This window comes from Aspergillus lentulus (genome assembly GCF_001445615.1).
Source record: "Aspergillus lentulus DNA, contig: Alt13, strain: IFM 54703, whole genome shotgun sequence".
Lineage (NCBI taxonomy): Eukaryota > Fungi > Ascomycota > Eurotiomycetes > Eurotiales > Aspergillaceae > Aspergillus > Aspergillus lentulus.
This window is the reverse complement of record NW_028322114.1, coordinates 229301-246840: the sequence shown is the minus strand read 5'-3', so window position 1 is coordinate 246840 and position 17540 is coordinate 229301. Positions and strand designations below refer to the sequence as shown.

The 17540-nt window shown below is 52.9% G+C and overlaps 5 protein-coding genes across 5 annotated transcripts; 4 read left to right on the top strand and 1 right to left on the bottom strand.

Moving 5' to 3' along the window:
- Positions 1-987: 987 nt before the first annotated feature.
- On the top strand, positions 988-4874 carry ALT_7359 (hybrid sensor histidine kinase/response regulator; the record flags this gene model as incomplete). Its single annotated transcript, XM_089600245.1, has 7 exons — positions 988-1082; positions 1133-1382; positions 1434-2243; positions 2295-4093; positions 4139-4433; positions 4479-4587; positions 4636-4874. 7 exons carry the CDS (start codon positions 988-990, stop codon positions 4872-4874), a joined length of 3597 nt encoding a protein of 1198 aa, XP_089455430.1.
- A 1181-nt stretch (positions 4875-6055) lies between these two features.
- ALT_7358 (uncharacterized protein) lies at positions 6056-8810 on the bottom strand (the record flags this gene model as incomplete). The annotated part of the gene is made up of 7 exons (XM_089600244.1): positions 6056-6138; positions 6186-6691; positions 6747-7191; positions 7503-7561; positions 7625-8194; positions 8249-8334; positions 8385-8810. The coding sequence occupies 7 exons, from the start codon at positions 8808-8810 to the stop codon at positions 6056-6058; spliced, it is 2175 nt and encodes a 724-aa protein (XP_089455429.1).
- A 2273-nt stretch (positions 8811-11083) lies between these two features.
- ALT_7357 (uncharacterized protein) lies at positions 11084-12637 on the top strand (the record flags this gene model as incomplete). The annotated part of the gene is made up of 8 exons (XM_089600243.1): positions 11084-11312; positions 11369-11578; positions 11625-11659; positions 11702-11807; positions 11853-11907; positions 11956-12018; positions 12069-12167; positions 12235-12637. The coding sequence occupies 8 exons, from the start codon at positions 11084-11086 to the stop codon at positions 12635-12637; spliced, it is 1200 nt and encodes a 399-aa protein (XP_089455428.1).
- A 709-nt stretch (positions 12638-13346) lies between these two features.
- ALT_7356 (zinc-dependent alcohol dehydrogenase) lies at positions 13347-14488 on the top strand (the record flags this gene model as incomplete). Its single annotated transcript, XM_033560523.2, has 2 exons — positions 13347-13455; positions 13500-14488. The coding sequence occupies 2 exons, from the start codon at positions 13347-13349 to the stop codon at positions 14486-14488; spliced, it is 1098 nt and encodes a 365-aa protein (XP_033416414.2).
- Positions 14489-14875: 387 nt separating this feature from the next.
- Positions 14876-17319, top strand: ALT_7355 (uncharacterized protein; the record flags this gene model as incomplete). The annotated part of the gene is made up of 6 exons (XM_033560525.2): positions 14876-15226; positions 16103-16311; positions 16389-16516; positions 16586-16794; positions 16859-17185; positions 17239-17319. The coding sequence occupies 6 exons, from the start codon at positions 14876-14878 to the stop codon at positions 17317-17319; spliced, it is 1305 nt and encodes a 434-aa protein (XP_033416416.2).
- Positions 17320-17540: the final 221 nt, after the last annotated feature.

Below are 17540 nucleotides of genomic sequence, written 5' to 3'. Positions count from 1 at the left end.
CAGCCTTCCTAGAGAGGAATCAACCATCTGATCCTACAACCCTGTACTACCAGGGCTTATTCCTAGGTATGACAGATTATATCATCACTTACCTATCTGAGAGATTATGAAGCTATTCGGAATGTCATATAATCAATCAGTAATCTAACACTGTCCAGCGACAGGCGGGAGAAAGTGCATCTGGCTGTACTCTGGAATTGAACATGGGTTGCCTTTAGTGTTGGTGATCAACTTACTAGCTATCATGCAGTTAGATCTAAACTGTTTCTCACTTTAGGGCTGGTGAATTTATGCTGCCTTGTCTTCAGTCTGGATCTCCTGCGTGGAAAATAACACGTGACATTATGCCTGAGGTGTCAGTGTAGGATGCCAGATGATGGCATTTATCCCAGCATGCAAGCATCCAATCAATCCGCCTGGAAATGTCTCTCAGCCATGACATCTTGTGCAGCAGTTGGGATGTCGATCTGCGTCTGTCCGTCCAGGGGGACGCGGCTAATGACGTCAGCACAAGATCCTGCTTGATCCATCCTCCACCGAAAAACACGTACTTATACCAACAACCAAGTACTCGGAGTACACTGAGCAACATAGTACATATGAATTAGAAGCTGGGTATGCCGGTTTCCGGTTTTCGGTATAACATCATCTATTATTGTCTCCGCCGATCGTACCCTGGTACCGATGTACAGTAAGCTATCGAGATACCCGCCAAGGTTATATTATATGCGGATGGACGCTTTCTTCTCGGTTCTGCCGCCGTCGGTGAGAGATCGCGCGACAACAGCCTATGACGCCAGCGGCTGCAGCCATCTATCACAATCAGCCCATCTTTTCCTTTTTCTACCGATAACAACACCACACCCCATTCCAATTGCTCCCATTGAGCCCGTATAAATGACTCGACGCTCTCGATAGCATCAACCAGGCTATTTCCAGTGTGTGTTTTACTTGCCACACCGCTAGATCATGAGCTGACAGTCATAGATGGACTCGCCAGCCAGTTCAAACCAAAGCCGCGAAGGCGGTCCACGCAAGTATGCTTTTAACCGCGAGGGCGCTCGCGAACGAGAAATGCACCTGTAATCATTTTGGTTGAACCTCTGTATTGACCATGACTAATTCAGAGTAGCTACCTCCCCTACTGGGGCTTCTCCGACTCCGAAAAGTTTGCCCAGCAGTCGGTCGGACACCACCCGAACGTGTCGCGCGACAATGTCCTCACTGTCTTTGCGCAGCTGGCCGCCCTCCGCATGAACGCGCAGCGCGCTCTCATCTCCCTGTTTGATAAGACAATGCAGCATGTGGTTGCGGAGGCGACACCAGACCTAAGTCTGCGGGCGGCGGACGGCCGCGACCGGGCGGATGCGCTGTGGCTGGGGGTGCGCCGGCTGCCGCGCCAGAAGGTGACCATGTGCTATCATGCGGTCAAGTCGTTTATTGAAGAGGGTCGAGATATTTTCGTGGCTAGTGACTTGACGAGCGACGATCGGTTCAAGAATCATCCCTCAGTCACAGGCCATCCCCACAACCGGTTCTATGTCTCGGTGCCGATCACGTCGCCGGATGACTATGTGATTGGGAGTCTGGCGGTGCTGGATGATCAGCCGCGGGATGGGGTGACTGAGGACCAGGAACATCTTCTCAAGGAGCTCTCGGCCACCGTCATGGATCATTTGCTGTGTCAGCGAGCGATGCGGGAGGAGTACCGTGAAGAGCGCATGGTGCGGGCGCTGGGATTGTTCGTCAAAGGCAAGTCGGATCTCAATGAGTGGTTTGACAGTGGGGATGCGCGGGATAAGAAATATGGGGGGCAGATGGGTCTTCTGAACAAGAAATTGGAGAAGCTACAGGTCACCGGGTCTAATCGTGAGGATAGCCAGGATGGCGAGGATGACAAGGATGATACGGATGGCAAGGATGACAATGCTGGCCAGGACCAGGACAACGAAATACCAGAGACTCACTCCAAGCACAAGCACGGCAAGCATGGATCCCCCGTCCAAAGGTTCAAACAAGGTGGCGAGCACGAGACCGACGAAGAAGAGAAAGACGGCGAGCCCGACGAAAAGAGTCACAAGAAGCGACCAACACTCTCCCCCACCACTAGCCAATTGCAGGATTCCCTAGCGCCCACCAACGTCCGGTCCGTAGTCAACCGCGCCGCTTCGATGATCTACCAAGCCCTCGACGTCGAAGGCGCCATGTTCATCGACGCCAGCGTGTACGCACGGCGGCAGACAGTGGGATTTACCGAGTCTAAACTTGATAACCCTGAAGCTTACATTGGCCAGCAATCCCTGGACACCGCCGGCATGGAGGAGCAGGCCCCATCGATGTCCATCCCCGGGTCCCGTTCCGATACCGACGCGTCGGATGACGACTCGCAGTCCCGAAGTCTCGTGCTCGGTCATTATACCTCGACTACCTCCGAGGCAGGAGTCAACCTGAACGATAGCCACTACGTCTCGCTCTCGGGTAGTTTCATCACCCATCTCATCGACCAGTATCCCCGGGGTAAGATCTTCCATATCGAGGAAGATGGGTCCATTTCCCTGAGCTACGAGGGGGTCGCCGATGAAATGAATTACTCCCGCACAGGAAGCCGCGGAGCAATGTCGACCGAGCCGGAAAAGAAGAATATCCAGCAGGAGACCATGGACATCAAGGAATTGATGAAGGTCCTCCCGGATGCACGCTGTATCGCCGTCTATCCCGTCTGGGACTTTCAGCGGGGCCGGTGGTTCACCGTCTGCCTGGTATGGGCCAATGACCCTGGCCGAGTGCTGTCGGAACCCAAGGACTTGACGTACTTGGCTGCCTTTAGCAACACCGTCATGGCCGAGGTGTCCCGGTTCGACTTGGAGGCCGCCGACCGAGCCAAGAGTGACTTTATCTCGTCTATCTCGCACGAGCTGCGGTCGCCTTTGCATGGGCTGCTGGGCACGGTCGAGTTGCTGCAGGAAATGGTCAATAGCTACGCGCAGAAGTCCCTGATTGAGACGGTCTACAGCTGCGGTCGCACATTGCTGGACACATTGAACCACCTTCTAGATTATGCCAAGATCAATACGCTCACTCGGCCGCGTCCATCAGAGAAGGCTGCCGCGCACGGCAGCGACGTGTCCAAGCCCCAGAGTGCCGTGCCAGGGTCTCTTCAGGACGAGAACCTGAGCGTGCTGGTGCAAGAGGTCGTGGAGGGTCTGCTTGCCGGCGCAGAGTACCAGCGGCGGGGCGCAAATGGGGATAGTGACGCGCTGGCCAAGAAGGAGGATCTCGGCCCGAAGAACCGTCTCATCACCATCGTCGATATCGAGTGCCAGGACAGCTGGCGGTTTAGTGTATATGCCGGTGCCTGGCGCCGAGTGGTCATGAATCTCTTCGGTAATGCTCTCAAATACACCCAGGCGGGCTACATCCGGCTGCGGATGAGACGCGATACCCTGCTGGTGGATGGCAAGAAAACCCCTGCGATTCGCATGACGTTCAGTGACTCGGGCCGCGGCATGTCCAAGGACTTTCTCACAAATCATCTCTACAGCGCCTTTCTGCAGGAAGACACGACCTCTCCGGGCCTGGGAGTCGGGCTGCATCTTGTCCATCAAATCGTCAAGTCACTCAAAGGGCAGATCAAGTTCACCAGTGAAGTCGGCAAGGGAACGGACGTCGATGTTGTACTGCCTATCGAACCACCCGAGGCGTCCAGTCCTTCGTCCCCTCGCTCATTTGCCCCCTTGAAGGAGCAGCTGAGCGGCATGACGGTTTCACTATTCACACGCAGCTCCAAGTTGGGCGACCTGGGATTCGACCCTCGGGTTTTCGACCGCATCCGCAGCAGCCTCGGGCGCATGGTATCCGGCTGGTTCGGACTCCGCGTCCTGACCCCTGACGAGCTCGATTCGACCAAGCCGGATTTCGCCATCGTGACGGAACACGAGTATCGCAACTACTATATCGAAGGCTCGAACGAGCCCAAGCCAGACAGTGGAGAGATCCAGCCTGCGCTCCCGTTGATTGTTCTCTCCGCCCGAACGAGCAGCTGGAAGGCCTTGGGAGAGAGCGTCGAGGATTCGGTCATTTTCCTCACCCAACCGTAAGTGTTTCCACGCAAATTATGTGCGTTGCTAATAGCAAATAGGGTGAGCCCGAAAACGCTGGCCACGGCTTTTGAGCATTGTATGGGCCAGCCAGAGCGATCGAACAGTTCATCGCCGCGGAGACTGCCCTCGCCCGTGCGGCCTGTGGAGGACGCGCCCCCGGACACGGATAACATGTTTGAGGGCATGGTGAACGGCGAGAAAGATCGGGTGCTAGAGCCTGTCCTTGGACGAGCAGTTAACGGTGAAGCCCGGCAGCAACAGAACACCGATGGGGATGACCGCAAAGGAGCAAAGAATATTCTTCTCGTAGAGGATAACCCGGTCAATCTGAAGGTACGTAGCTCAACCCGCGATCCTTGCCACCTCTAACGCGAATAGATCATTGAAATGTGCGTCAAAACCGGCGGCTTCTCCTACGACACGGCAAAGAACGGGCTCGAGGCATTGGAAAAGTTCAAGGCGGGTAAATACGACGCAGTCGTCATGGGTTAGTCGTTTCGGTCGTTTCTCCATTCTTCACTTCTAATGTCTGCAGACATTTCCATGCCGGTCATGGACGGCCTCACAGCCACGCGGCAGATGCGCGCGTTTGAACGAAAGAAAAAGCGTCCCCCGACCACTATTATCATCCTGACTGCCGTCCTCTCCGCGTCGATGCAGCACGAGGCCATGATGAGCGGGGTGAACCTGTTCCTGACGAAACCTACGCCGCTGAAGCAGCTCAAGGAGATTCTGCGGAATCTGTCTGATGGGAAGGGCTTGCCGCAAAATTAGTTATGAGTCATGAGTTACGTATGGCGTTGGGATGTAGAGTATGGGCATTGGACAGGTATAGGTATATAGTGTATGCATTATCATCATTGGGATAGCAAGTGCTATAGTCTGTTTCTGAGTAAATCTACCATCATATGGTTGATGTATCTACTTGTTTCTGCTAGTCATGTGTAGACTAGCAGCTACATTATACACGGTACGATCCCAGGGTACTTACCTCAACATATAAGACAGACGTGCCATCCCATCACCCTTCACCTTAGAGTATACCATCCAATCAACCTGCCAACATGAGCGACCTAACAGCCACCAACCGCACCCACTTCAAGTAAGAAATAGATAGCTCCGGCACACAACACACTAACATCATCCTAGCAATGTCGCCTCCACACACCACACCGACTTCGGCCCCTCATCGAAATGATCATGGAGGAGATCAAAGACCGGGAAACTGTCCACTACCCCTCATCATGAACACCCGTGAGAATCTGAGTCTATCCGACTACTAGATTACGCCTGTGGCGCCGGCACAGTCACCAAGGTACGCAAACCCACCAACACGAAAGAACAAGCTAAGCTAACAATCTAACATCAGGCCCTTCTCCCATCCATAACCCAAGCCATCGGCCTCGATCTCTTTGAAAATATGGAGTCGAGCATAACTCCTGGGCCCGGGTGCACGGCTACCCGGAGAAGATGCGGGCGTATCGTCTGGATCTACTTGATCCTCCTGCACAAAATGAAATGGAGGTGGAGCTGACTGGCTTTGATGTAGTAGTTGTTTGTATGGCGCTGCACCATGTTACCGATGCGGGGAGATTGCTGGCTCGGTTGAAGGAGTGTTTGAAGCCGGGTGGGGTGTGTGTTGTTGTTGTTGATGGGGTTTGCCGGCACCAATGCAAACTGCAGGTGAAGATGCGGAGACTGCTGACCTACGGGCTGTTTTAGGGTCAGAGCAGCCTGGTGTGCTGGAGACGATCAACAAGCCTGGGTTTACCGAGGGGGAATGCGGGCGTTGTATGAAGGCGCTGGGCTGGGGCGGAACTTTGAGTATGAGGTTATTGAGCGGCCGTTGAGGTTTACCGTGTTTGGACACTGGTTTGGTTGGATGGGGTTTATTTGCTAGGGGGAGAAATAACTTCCTACGGGGGTGAAACTTGGATATGTTGGTTGCTTGACATCTAAACTGTTTTCTGTGCTGCCAGGACGAGCTCCATATCATCTGCGACTAGCTGCTGCACGATACCAGCTGCAACGGTGGATCCTAGTACGCTGTCAACAAAGTAAATTAAACAGGAGAGGAAGACTTACCACTCCCCATCGCATTAGCAACAACCTTCAACGGAGTGGCCGCATCCCCCGCAGCAAAAACCCCCCTGATATTCGTCGAAAACAGTCGATCGACCTTGACGCTCTGCCCCAGGATCGGGTCGTCTTCAATCTCAACCCCAAGCTGGGTAATCATGTCTAGACCCGCCAGGATCGTCCGCGGCTTGTGGGCGAGATATCCCATCTTATACTCCTTGCCGTCTTCAAGAACGACCCTAACACCTATGTCAGGTGGAGGCACAGGGACCAGTCGGAGAACTTTTCTTGTTTCAACTGTACACTGCAGCGCATTGACCTTCTCCATTGCAGCCTTCATCGCCTCATCCTCTGCCACCGGCCCGTCCGTAAAGATAGTAATTGGTCCAGACGTAGGCGTCACAAGGAGATGCATCATCTGCGCCAAGTGCGCATACATCGGCTGCGGGAACGTCAATATCCCCCCTGGAAGATGCGCCCGCTCATGCCCATCACAAAACAGACACTGGAAGCTAGCGGGATCAGCGCCATCGCCAGGAGAGGCAAAGTAGCTTGCAGCTAGCTTACATATTCTGCGGCCAGTTCTCCGCGTACCCCTCTATCTCAGGAAACACGTCGATGCACCCCATTGCCAACGCCAGCTTCCGGCCCTGCCAGGTCCGTCCGTCGGCGGCTGTGACGTGGAAGGTATCCGCAGCGCCGTTTTGGGCGTATGCTTTCATGGCGACGATCTCCGCCTCGAGAAAGTCGACCGTCCCGTATGCCTTGATCTGCTCGGTTGCGATGCGCCGGAATTCCGTTGGTGGGGTGGTATCCTGTGCGAGGACATTGTGCATCTCGGGGACTCCTGCGTTGCGGAAGCCTGCGCCGCCAGGCTTGGTGAAGATGGCAGCTCGGCGGTGGATGCGGCTTAGCCCGAGAGCGATGGAGAGACCGGCGGGTCCGGAGCCGATGATCAGGGCGTCGTATGTTGCCATGTTGTGGGGTGAGGTGAGTAGAGCAGATGGTGTGACTGTTGGAGATCATCATTGTATAGATGACGTAGGAAGATGGTAACAGACGTTCGAGTTCCCACCAAGGTCCCCGATTAAGTCCCGGATGGAAACACGGATCACTTGTAGACAGTCATCTGGAGATGTATCGAGTTGATCCTTCCCCATGGGAGAGTGCAGATGAAGCCTTTTTACAAATGTACCCCTGGGTCAGGAAGTGTTATAAAGGCGACTAAGCCATCTAGTATCTCAAATTATGTTACAGAGCATACAGCACGGTGAGTATTATTGCACTACAGATAGACATAGCAAAATGGCCCCGCGGTCGTACTCATCAGATCCTGCATGGCAATCGGCCCCCCATTGGCATACCCAATATCCACCATCGTGCTGAGCGTCGTGTTAGGCGACGCCGGAAAGTTCAGGAACGTGCCGGTCCCCGAGATAGCATACTGCCTGTTCTTGACATCCAACGCCTGCCAGATCCACCACACGCGGTCGATCATCCCATGATGCAGCCAGAAGGCCGGATCCCCGGGGCTGACGAACACGTCCCGGCCGGGATCGCCGCCCATGGAGTAGTGGCCGCCGCCGTGGACGCCGATCGACCCGCTGCCGGGGACCCCCTGCATAGCCATCTGGAAATCCCAGATATCCTTGTTGTCGAGGAGGAGCTTCACGACGGCGGTGGCATTGGAATAACGCTGGAGAATCGTGGTCGAGAGATCGCGCTTCAGGCACCGCGGGTTGTAGTCAAGGGGGGTGGGCTGCACGGCCATTCCCCCGCCGGGAAGGCTGAGCCCTGCAGGGCCCAGGTTGACCGTGTAATTCACAAAGGGCCCGCTGGTGACGCAGCCGCCGCCGGTGCCGGCGGGGAGGTAGATGATCGGGTAGTTGCCCAGCGTCAATGCGATGTCACCCTTGTTGGGGACGTATGCACCGTTGCCGGACATGGAGGTGTCGCTGCCGTCGAAGACGGGGGAGGTTTCTATGGAGTGGGCGTCCGCGGGCCAGTTCCAGTATCTATGGTCATGGTCAGATGCGGTCTTCACGCGCAAGTAGTAGGCGCTTGCTTACGGGTACTCGCCAGTGTATCCACACTCGTCGCGCAAGGCCTGCTCAAACTGATAGATGAAGTAGCGGTGCCAGGCCAGGAACGTTCCCTTGATGGGTTAGTCGGTGCTGTCCAACTCGCTGGATCTTACAAACGTACAGTATAGTGGATGCTCAAGGTCTGTTGGATATGCGTCGCTACAAAGTCGTCATACCGAGTTTTTGCCCCAGCAGCGACGCTGGACGGGGTGCGTGCAGGCAGCTGTTGCAGACAACGAACAGACCTGATGAATGCCTTCTTCTGCGAGGACGAAAAGGCTCTCCAGTCGCGCCGGATGCGCAGGTTGCTGCTTGAGCAGCTGCCGCGCTTGGTGCTTGCGTTGTTCGATATGTCGTCAGTGGTGACGTTGTACGCAAAGTTGGCGAGCTGGTCAAGCTGGGAAGAGGCCGTCTCCAGCGAACTGGAGGCCGTAGAGGGTAGGGGGGTAACGTCCGCAGAGGAGGGTGCAGTAGCATCCCGGGGAGAGGGCATAGCCAGGGCCACTGTCAGCACGAGCGCGAGGCTCAGAGCGTAGATGGCAACCATGGTGACTTGACTGAGAGGGGATGGCCCTGAAGGAAGAGGGTAAGACGGTCAATTTGTAGGATTTGAGTCGACTACCTTTCTGTGTTGCTTTAGACTAGCGCTTACTGAATGGGGTAACTTGGTCATTTGTTATTCAACCTTCTTTTATGAGTGACTCGGTAAAAATGACTATGATAACGCCTAGATATCTATGAGATTATAATCATTGAATTGGACACACCAATGGAGAATGGATCCATCAAGTCTTGAATATGAAAACCGTCACTTTTGCCATCTAGGGATATACAGTTGGCCTAGATATTCACTTGTTGAGAAGAATCAGACTGTTAGTTATACGCACATTCTACCTAGTCATATCAAGGCTTTCCTAGTGTATCTCAATTTAAAAAGCTTCGTATCTTGTGTTTTGCAGTGTAGTTATCCATAGATCTGGGTGATATAATTGGGGCTACGGAGAATTACGAGCTGCAAAGCACAGAAGATTCGGCAACTCAAGCCATGCCCTAATTGAATACAGTAAACCCCCAATAAATATGCACTAATTCAGCACGGCAATGTCGGCTATAAGCAGAAAATACGATCTATTGATTGGCTCGCAAACCACTTATGGCTTTCTTATATCAGTGATTTTATCCGGTGGTTTACTCTCATCTTACGCGGCCGTTCATTGACTTCATTATGCATACTTTCGACCTAGTGGCCATAGTCTGCATGAGACTCGACTCTCAACACGAGTGCCCAGGCAACTTAGCGACACGAGCACTACCGTCCACGAAGCCGGCCAATTGACTAATGCAGTCAGCGCTGTCCTAGGCCCGGCGAGGAATGATCCTCGTTCTGGCCGACTATTAGTGGCGCTGGCTGGACCGTGGCTGAAAGGTAAATAGAGTGCGTCGCGAGACCACCATAATATCCGTCTCCAGTCTCCGCTGCTGGGCTGGTCCGTGACTGATTCAATCAAGCGTCTCTTGATGATTGACCTCCGTAGACGAACTTCTTGTCTAATCATCAGCTGGTGTTTCACTCGTCGGTGTTCCCAGTTTTGGGGCATGAGCTGAATACAGGATAGAAGCTATTGTAAACGACAATACTCGGTGCAAAAAGCCTAGGAGACAATTGACTTTGGGACTCGTTGCGACTGTAGCAGTATTCTCTGACTCCAGTTGTCCAGTCGTAGGAACATAGTTCCTTTTTTCGTCCTTCAAAAGACTTTGCCTTGACCTAGACTAAATTTCCAAACTTATTATTAATACTTATTACATATTCTTCAGCTTCGAGCAAGACGAGAAAGAAAAATACACGAACAACTCAACCTTTTGAGTTAGGGCAGGAAACTTCGCAAAAAGAACAACCATTAGAGTCGAAGGTCTCTCTTGACTCTCCACGGATCCGACGACGATCAGGCACAGAGGGTCGTTAAACGACCGGCCAGGTCGTGTCTCCTACACCAGTACCTAGCGACTGGATAGGGATCTATCTCCACGCCTATGTAGACTGGAGACCTGGGATGTAGCCATTAATTAATTAAACTTAGACTAGAATGGAACAATTCCCTCCGGAAGCCTCTCGGCCTAAGAAAAGACTCCGACTATTGAACTTACCGGATAAGTTTGATCCTTCACATCTCCGGTGCTTTCTATTGGACTGGAGACTCCTCCTTCTTCCCCGAAAGTATGTCTATCCAAGACATCTCGAGTCAGGTGGTGCCAATTCTAGACACGACAGTTGAGACAATACCTTTATGGAGACGGGCAGAGACACTCGGTCAGCAACTGCCAAGACATATGAATGGTATGAGGGCTGGCCATGTCGCACATGCGCTTCGATGCGACAACCTTATGGCCCTTCTTCGAGTATAACTGGATTCAGACTTGTAGTATCGCGTCCTCGGCAATACTGTTCAACGCTGCCCTTCATAGCCACAAATCTTGTTCTCTCCTAGACTGTTTTGCTTTTTCTGTCTGGGAGTCATTGCTGGCTGCAGACAGCGCTCAAGCCCTTCCTCAGGTTTGAGTTTACTATATTATCCCCTGGTTAACCGGGAAAGGTAGCAGACGCGAATATGGGAGTGAACTTAGGACCAAGTTCCGCCGCAGAGGTGTAAATTTAGCCCCACGATTAGTTGACCCTGGCTGTAACCAAAGTCCCCGTCTCTGTTCCTGGCCAGAGTCAGCATCGTCCATGCTCTTCTGTACTATCCTGGTATTTCTATGTCTTCATGTCCATAGCACGGAGTAGAAAGGGCCAGGTCGAGGTCAAGACGACGACGCATCATGGCCGATCATATAGGTGGATCAGGCTTGCCCGACGAGAACCGGGGGCCTGTGATCCTCGCCGCGACGTCCATTGTGACGATATCCGCTTTGCTGACTGTCCTGGCGCGCATGTATGTGCGCGTATTCATGATTCGCAATGTCGGCGCTGATGTGCGTCCCTCTGCCCTTAAGGCGATACATCTCGCTGACTGGATAGGATTATACGATGGCCTTGACCGTGGTGCTGGTAGGTTGCTGTTGGATATTGACTGCAACAAAGTTAACGGCTGCAGTCCCTTGCAGGCTGGGCCATCATCATTCCTGAAGTCGTCTACGGTGCCGGGCGACATACAGCCTACGTGATGGACACGGCGGTCAAGGCGAACCAGCTGAATTTTGCGACGCAGGGCATATATATGTGGGCGATTGGGTTGGTTAAGGTGTCTATTGGGCTGTTTCTTCTGCGATTTGCGCCGAGGAGGGGCTATAGGGTTTTCATCTGGGCGATTATCGGTTTGTCTGTCATTGCATGTCTGAAGTGCGCCGCTGACTGCTGCAGTGTTCATGTCGTTATATACGACGATTTGCTTCTTCGTAAGTGCATCCGCCCCGTTCGAAGCCAGTCTAACGGTCTAGACTCTCATCTTCCAATGCCAAAATATCCGGTCAATATGGGATCCAAGCGTCACGTCAAAATGTTTCAATCCGACGCAGCTGTTGCAACTGAGCTACACAAACACCGGTATGTCATGAGACGGAGATGCTGCTACCAGGCTGACATCGACAGCTCTGAATATCCTGACCGACCTGATTTTCGCCATACTGCCCGCTTTCATGCTGCGGTATGTCTCTTGCCTATTCCCTTGAGCTAAGCCAACTAACGAGAACAGGCATCTCCAAGTCAACCGCCGCGTCAAGGCATCCCTAGTCTGCATCCTGGGACTGGGAATATTGTAAGCGACTCTCAATCTTCTAAAAAGGATACTAACTACTAACAACCCAGTGCCTGCACTGCGGCGTTCGTCAAACTATCCATCCTCCCCAACTACGGCCGCACCGGTGACTTCCTCTGGGACTATACCGATCTCACCATCTGGGTTGTGTACGTCCCACGCCTCTCTCTCTTTCTTCTCCTCTGGCAAGCACGCATGCATTAACAGAGCCGACAGCGTCGAATGCAACACAGGCATCATCGCCGGCAGCCTCCCCACCCTCAAACCCCTCTTCAAACAAGTCCTGGGAAGCTACGGCTCGCAAGGCTCCCACTCCCACTACCACTTCCACTCCCGCTCCCGCTCCCGCACGAGAAACTACTCACGCGGCACGCGGCACAAACTGCGCTCCCTGTCGCGGCAGCACAAGTCCAAGGCGCAGACGCTGGGTAGCGGCAATTCCGACGTTGAGGCCAAGACGCAGAGGACCGGGGAGCTGACGTACCAGTCTGGGTATGAGACTACGATGACGGCGACGTACCCAGGTGGCGAGGGGAGGAACTCGAGTGACGAGCGTATCCTGCCGTCTGGAGGCGAGGGGATCGTCTGCGTGACCGAGGTTCGGGTGTCGCATTCGTAGGAGTCGGGGCAATCCGAAGTAGTTGTTTTGTATATGCGTGGATTAGCAGCTGTTTATTTTGTCGCTCTCTTGGCGGGTTTCTTTTGTCTGTACATAGCGATAGGATACTCTTTATTTTACACTCTTTCCATCGTGCCTGAAGGTATACAGGCCTACGAGGATGTGGAATGACTCGAATGATAGTCAATTAGACAAGTACTGGGCTGTGTCAGATATGTTCGTGTCGATGAATGGCCTATGATTCTGTATATCGTCGTGGAAGTATATATAACTGAGACTTTCTCGTTGCGAACTACCATACGCAAGTATAGAATAAAGACTCCATGTGAATGACAAGAATAACCCACTGTCAATGCCTTGTATACAAACATGTAATGTATTGATTATAGGAATAGTGATAACTATAATACCTATAGACCTACCGATCTCATGCAATACAATTTTCAAGATGCCTCGGTAATGTCCTCCCTCATTAGTATGATATGCAGACAGCGGGTAAATTCCAATACATTCTCCCTCCAAGGATTGGATGGCCGTGGAATAAACAACCGGTATATAGCAGACAAGATGATGCCGAGGTGAGGGGTCGTACGCGGGGCGATTCCGCCCTGGCTCGGATGTGTTCCAATAAATCACAGTAGATGGAAGAGCATTGAGACAGTAGCGAATACGTTTGCGTTTACGCCTACATCTACATCTACACAGCAATATGGACTCAAAAATCTACGACATCCCGACTCACTGCAAAGCCGGGGTGGTCGTCAATGAAGGCCCGGACTTCCAAGTCAAGGTGGAAATGGTCCCCGTGCCAGAACCAGGTGTGTCCCTCGTCCATATAGAAAGGAAAGACACTGACCGGCAGGCCCCGACGACATCCTCATCCGCCTCAACGTCACCGGCCTCTGCTCCTCCGACATCCACATGATGAAGAACGACCTCGGCACGCCGCCCATGTCGTTCTTTGGCGTCCGGTCGCCCGGTCACGAAGGCGCAGGCATCGTCGTCAAGACGGGCGCCAACGTCCGGAACTTCAAGGTCGGCGATCGCGCGGGCATCAAGCCGCTGACAGATACATGCGGGTCGTGCGAGCTGTGCTGGGGCGACAAGGAGACATACTGCCGGACGGCCGTGCACACGGGATTGATGACCGCAGGCACATATCAGCAATACCTCGTCTCGCCTGCCCGCTATGCCTCCCCCATCCCCGACGGCGTCCCCGACGAGATCGCCGCCCCGATCATGTGTAGTGCGTCGACCATCTATCGATCTTTGGTGGAGTCCGGGCTGCGACCGGGGGAATTGGCTGTTTTCCCGGGCGGAGGCGGCGGCGTGGGGATCCAGGGTGTGCAGCTGGCGAAGGCGATGGGGATGCGGCCGATCGTGGTGGACACGGGGCCAGCAAAGCGCGCGCTAGCGATGGAGATGGGCGCGGAGGCGTTTGTCGATTTCGCCGAGACGCAAGACACCACTGCTGCGGTGGTGGCTGCCGCGGATGGGATCGGCGCGCACGGGGTGTTTGTGACGGCGCCGGCGGCTTATCGGACTGCGCTGTCGTTTGTGGGAGACCGGATCGGGGCGGTTGTCATGTGCATTGGGCTGGCGCCGGCCAAGACGATGGTTGTTGGCGACGATCCCAACCGGTTCATTTTCAAGAACCTGACGATCAAGGGGACGCTGGTGGGGAGTCGTCGGGATACGGCGGCTGCACTGGACTTTGCGCGACGAGGGATGCTGAAGCAGATTTGTGAGGTGTATCCCATCGATCGGTTACCAGAGGCTGTTGAAAAGCTGCGAAGGGGAGAGGTTGCGGGCAGAATCGTGGTCAAGTTTGACAGTTTGACCAGTGAATAGGTTCAGTTCGGACGGATTTGGGGGATGGGGATGTGCCAGTCATGTGACTCGCTTCTGGACATGCGCATTATTTCTACTTAGCGACGACCGATTAATGCAAGTTTGAATGCATGGCTCAACAGTTACATTCTAGTTATCTCATCAGAGTTGAGAAGATCCAAGTGTGCAGTTCCATGCCACATATAGACATGAATAGGCTTTGAAGTGCAAGCTAAACAGCACTCAAGCCATGCAGTACCCCTGGCGGCTGAAGGCCTGGCGTGTCAACAAATACGCTCCTCAAGGCAAACATTTAAACCCGAGTTTCTCCCTTGGTCTTGAAAGCTGTCGAGTGTATCAGATAACACTTTGGTTTACAATATACAAACACCCGGGACTACACCCCGTATGGCCCCAAGAACCATCTACCTTCTTTCACTGCGACAAGCCGCAAGCCAGCGTGCCCATTTTGCCATCTTCGTTCCGTCGGCGATCAACCCTCGGGAAGGCAGCCTGATTAATGTTGTCGGGGCACCAATGACTGGTTTCTCACACCAATTCGAACGGGGCTATGATCCAGACATCGCTCAGGAGGACTACGAAATGTGGCCCATTGGCGAGGTAGACTCCTCACATATTGTTGACTGGCCGGATGATGTTCGCGCTATACACATCGATCCCAGAGGAGACATGGAGGTTGCTGCCTGCCAGGTGCCAGCTCCAGGCATCAGTGAGGATTTCATGGCCCCTGTGAACGATGTAAGTATCTCTCTTATTAATTATCTTATTACTTACTATCGAATTGAAGACGACAAACAAAAGATGTCAAGAGTGGACCATGGAATATGTCCGTCATCTGGTCGCGGAAGGATACATTGGACCAGACGCTTGTGAGATCGTGCAATCTAAACGTGACCCTCCCACTCATGGAATTGGTCTACGCCGGGTAGCAGCATAGCAGCATAGCTTGCAGGACAGAATCCCTCTGCTGTAATTAGTTAAAAATGGATTCGGGATCGAAACCTCATTCCGGCCCCCACAAGACAAGGTTGTCCCCGTCTCTCCGAACCCTAATCCCAAGGCGCTAGGCGCTAATATGTGACTACGTTATTTGCAAATTGATGATGGCATATTTTGAATATATATTTCATCATAACCATATCTGTAACATACATGGAACTCGCTGGAAGGTTCTGTCTCAATGGCTGTCCTGTTCAATCTGAAGCTGTTCACAGCGAGTGCGCTCATCGCATTCCTCTCCTACATCTTGTATTTTTGCTGTGGGAGGAAGCAGTCTCTGGGGACTAGAAGGGCCTAACATCTTAGGCCCTTTCTGATTTAAAATTAACCTGCCAAATTAGAGATGACTAATCTGGATTTATAGCTGTCATCACCTTGTCGAATCCGACAACTTTGTTTCCGCTTTCGGACAATGGCCGCCATTTACTCCTGCCACCCTCGCATTGACGTTACATAGTGCAGCGCAGACTTAAGCTCTGGACCAGAATAATTTTTGCCTTTTAGAAATAACTATGGGAGACGGTCGAAACCCTCCTTCCAATCCGCGAAGTGTAGTAGAAGTATAAATCATTCAGCGAGGAACTACAGGCGCATACTACACATTACTTCATGAAGTGCCGCAGGCTAAGCAATATGGAAGACTACCGTGCGGCGTCGCTCTTCCAACCTTCCAACTTGGCAAAGGCCCTGGAGGACACTATGAACCCGTCCTCGGGGAGACCATCACATTTATTAGGCACCATTGTCTCTATCCCACACACCATCTCAGCGCGCACCCTGGCCGTCCTGGGTTATGACTTTGTCATGATTGATACACAACACACGTTTGTGTCTCCCTGTACTTAACGGACCCCATTTCTGTACAAGGGGCTAACCAGTACAAACTGTAACGGTGGTGCAGACCCATTGAAGCTGAAAACCTTGTTCGCCTAATCCAAACTGTTAGCTTGGCTAGCGAGGGAAGAACCATCCCAATCTGTCGAGTGCCGTCTGCTCAATCGCATCTACTAACATATGCTCTTGACGCGGGTAAGTCTGGTTCTGAGCTATCAGTTAAGGATTTCTAAATGCTTACTCAACCGGCGTGCGTTTCAATAGGAGCCGGGGGCATAATCTTCCCACATATTGATACACCCGAGCAAGCCGCCGAAGCCGTCAGCAAGTGCCGTTATGCATACTCGGACGGTGACCGGTCCCTGGCTCCCGCAGTGCTAGTCCCTGGAGTTACAGATGTGGCACCGCCAGGGTCCTCCCATGAGCGCGTAGCGGACAAGAACATCGCAGTGATCATTCAGATCGAGAGTCCGGTAAGTTCATTACTTCTCAGGTTGGTGGGGTCTCCATATGGGCTAATGATGGGGATGTATGCAGCTTGCCCTTGAAAATGCCGACGCCATAGCTGCAGTCCCCGGTGTCAACGGCCTAATGCTAGGGGCTGGCGACCTCCGAGTTGCCTTGCGCTGCCCTCCGCGCCTGGTGGGCGACCCCGAAGACCCGAAGATATTGGACGCAATAGATCGATTGGTGAAGGTGTCGAGACGGCATCAGAAGCCTTTGGCTGTTGTCACGTGTAAAGTGTCTGGGACATCGCGGACTTGGCTTAAAGACTTTCAGCTATTGATGCTAACATCGGATTACTTGAGCGTGGTGAAGGGGCATAAGGAGGATTTAGCTCGTATGATCGAGACACTGGCGGAGGTACAAGAGTTAAAAAACTGATCGCCGAGTAGCATTGGCTGCTAAAATGTCAGCAATGCTTGGATTATCAATTCGGCCAGGCCCCTCTTTACTACGGGAACTTTCATGGCAGCTTGAAACTCATGAAGCGTTAAAGCACGATTGGTATATCAGACATTGACTCATCAATACGATATATTCTTTATTTGTGACGATATAGGGCTAGTTATATCTGTCTAGTAATAGCACCACAATACTCGGCTGGTCTGCTTAAATAAAAGAGGCCAGGACAACGGCACTATACCGGAATAGGAATGAACCGTAGTCTATCAGCCAATGAAAGCCTGAGGCGACAGGATGGCAATGCAACAGAGCT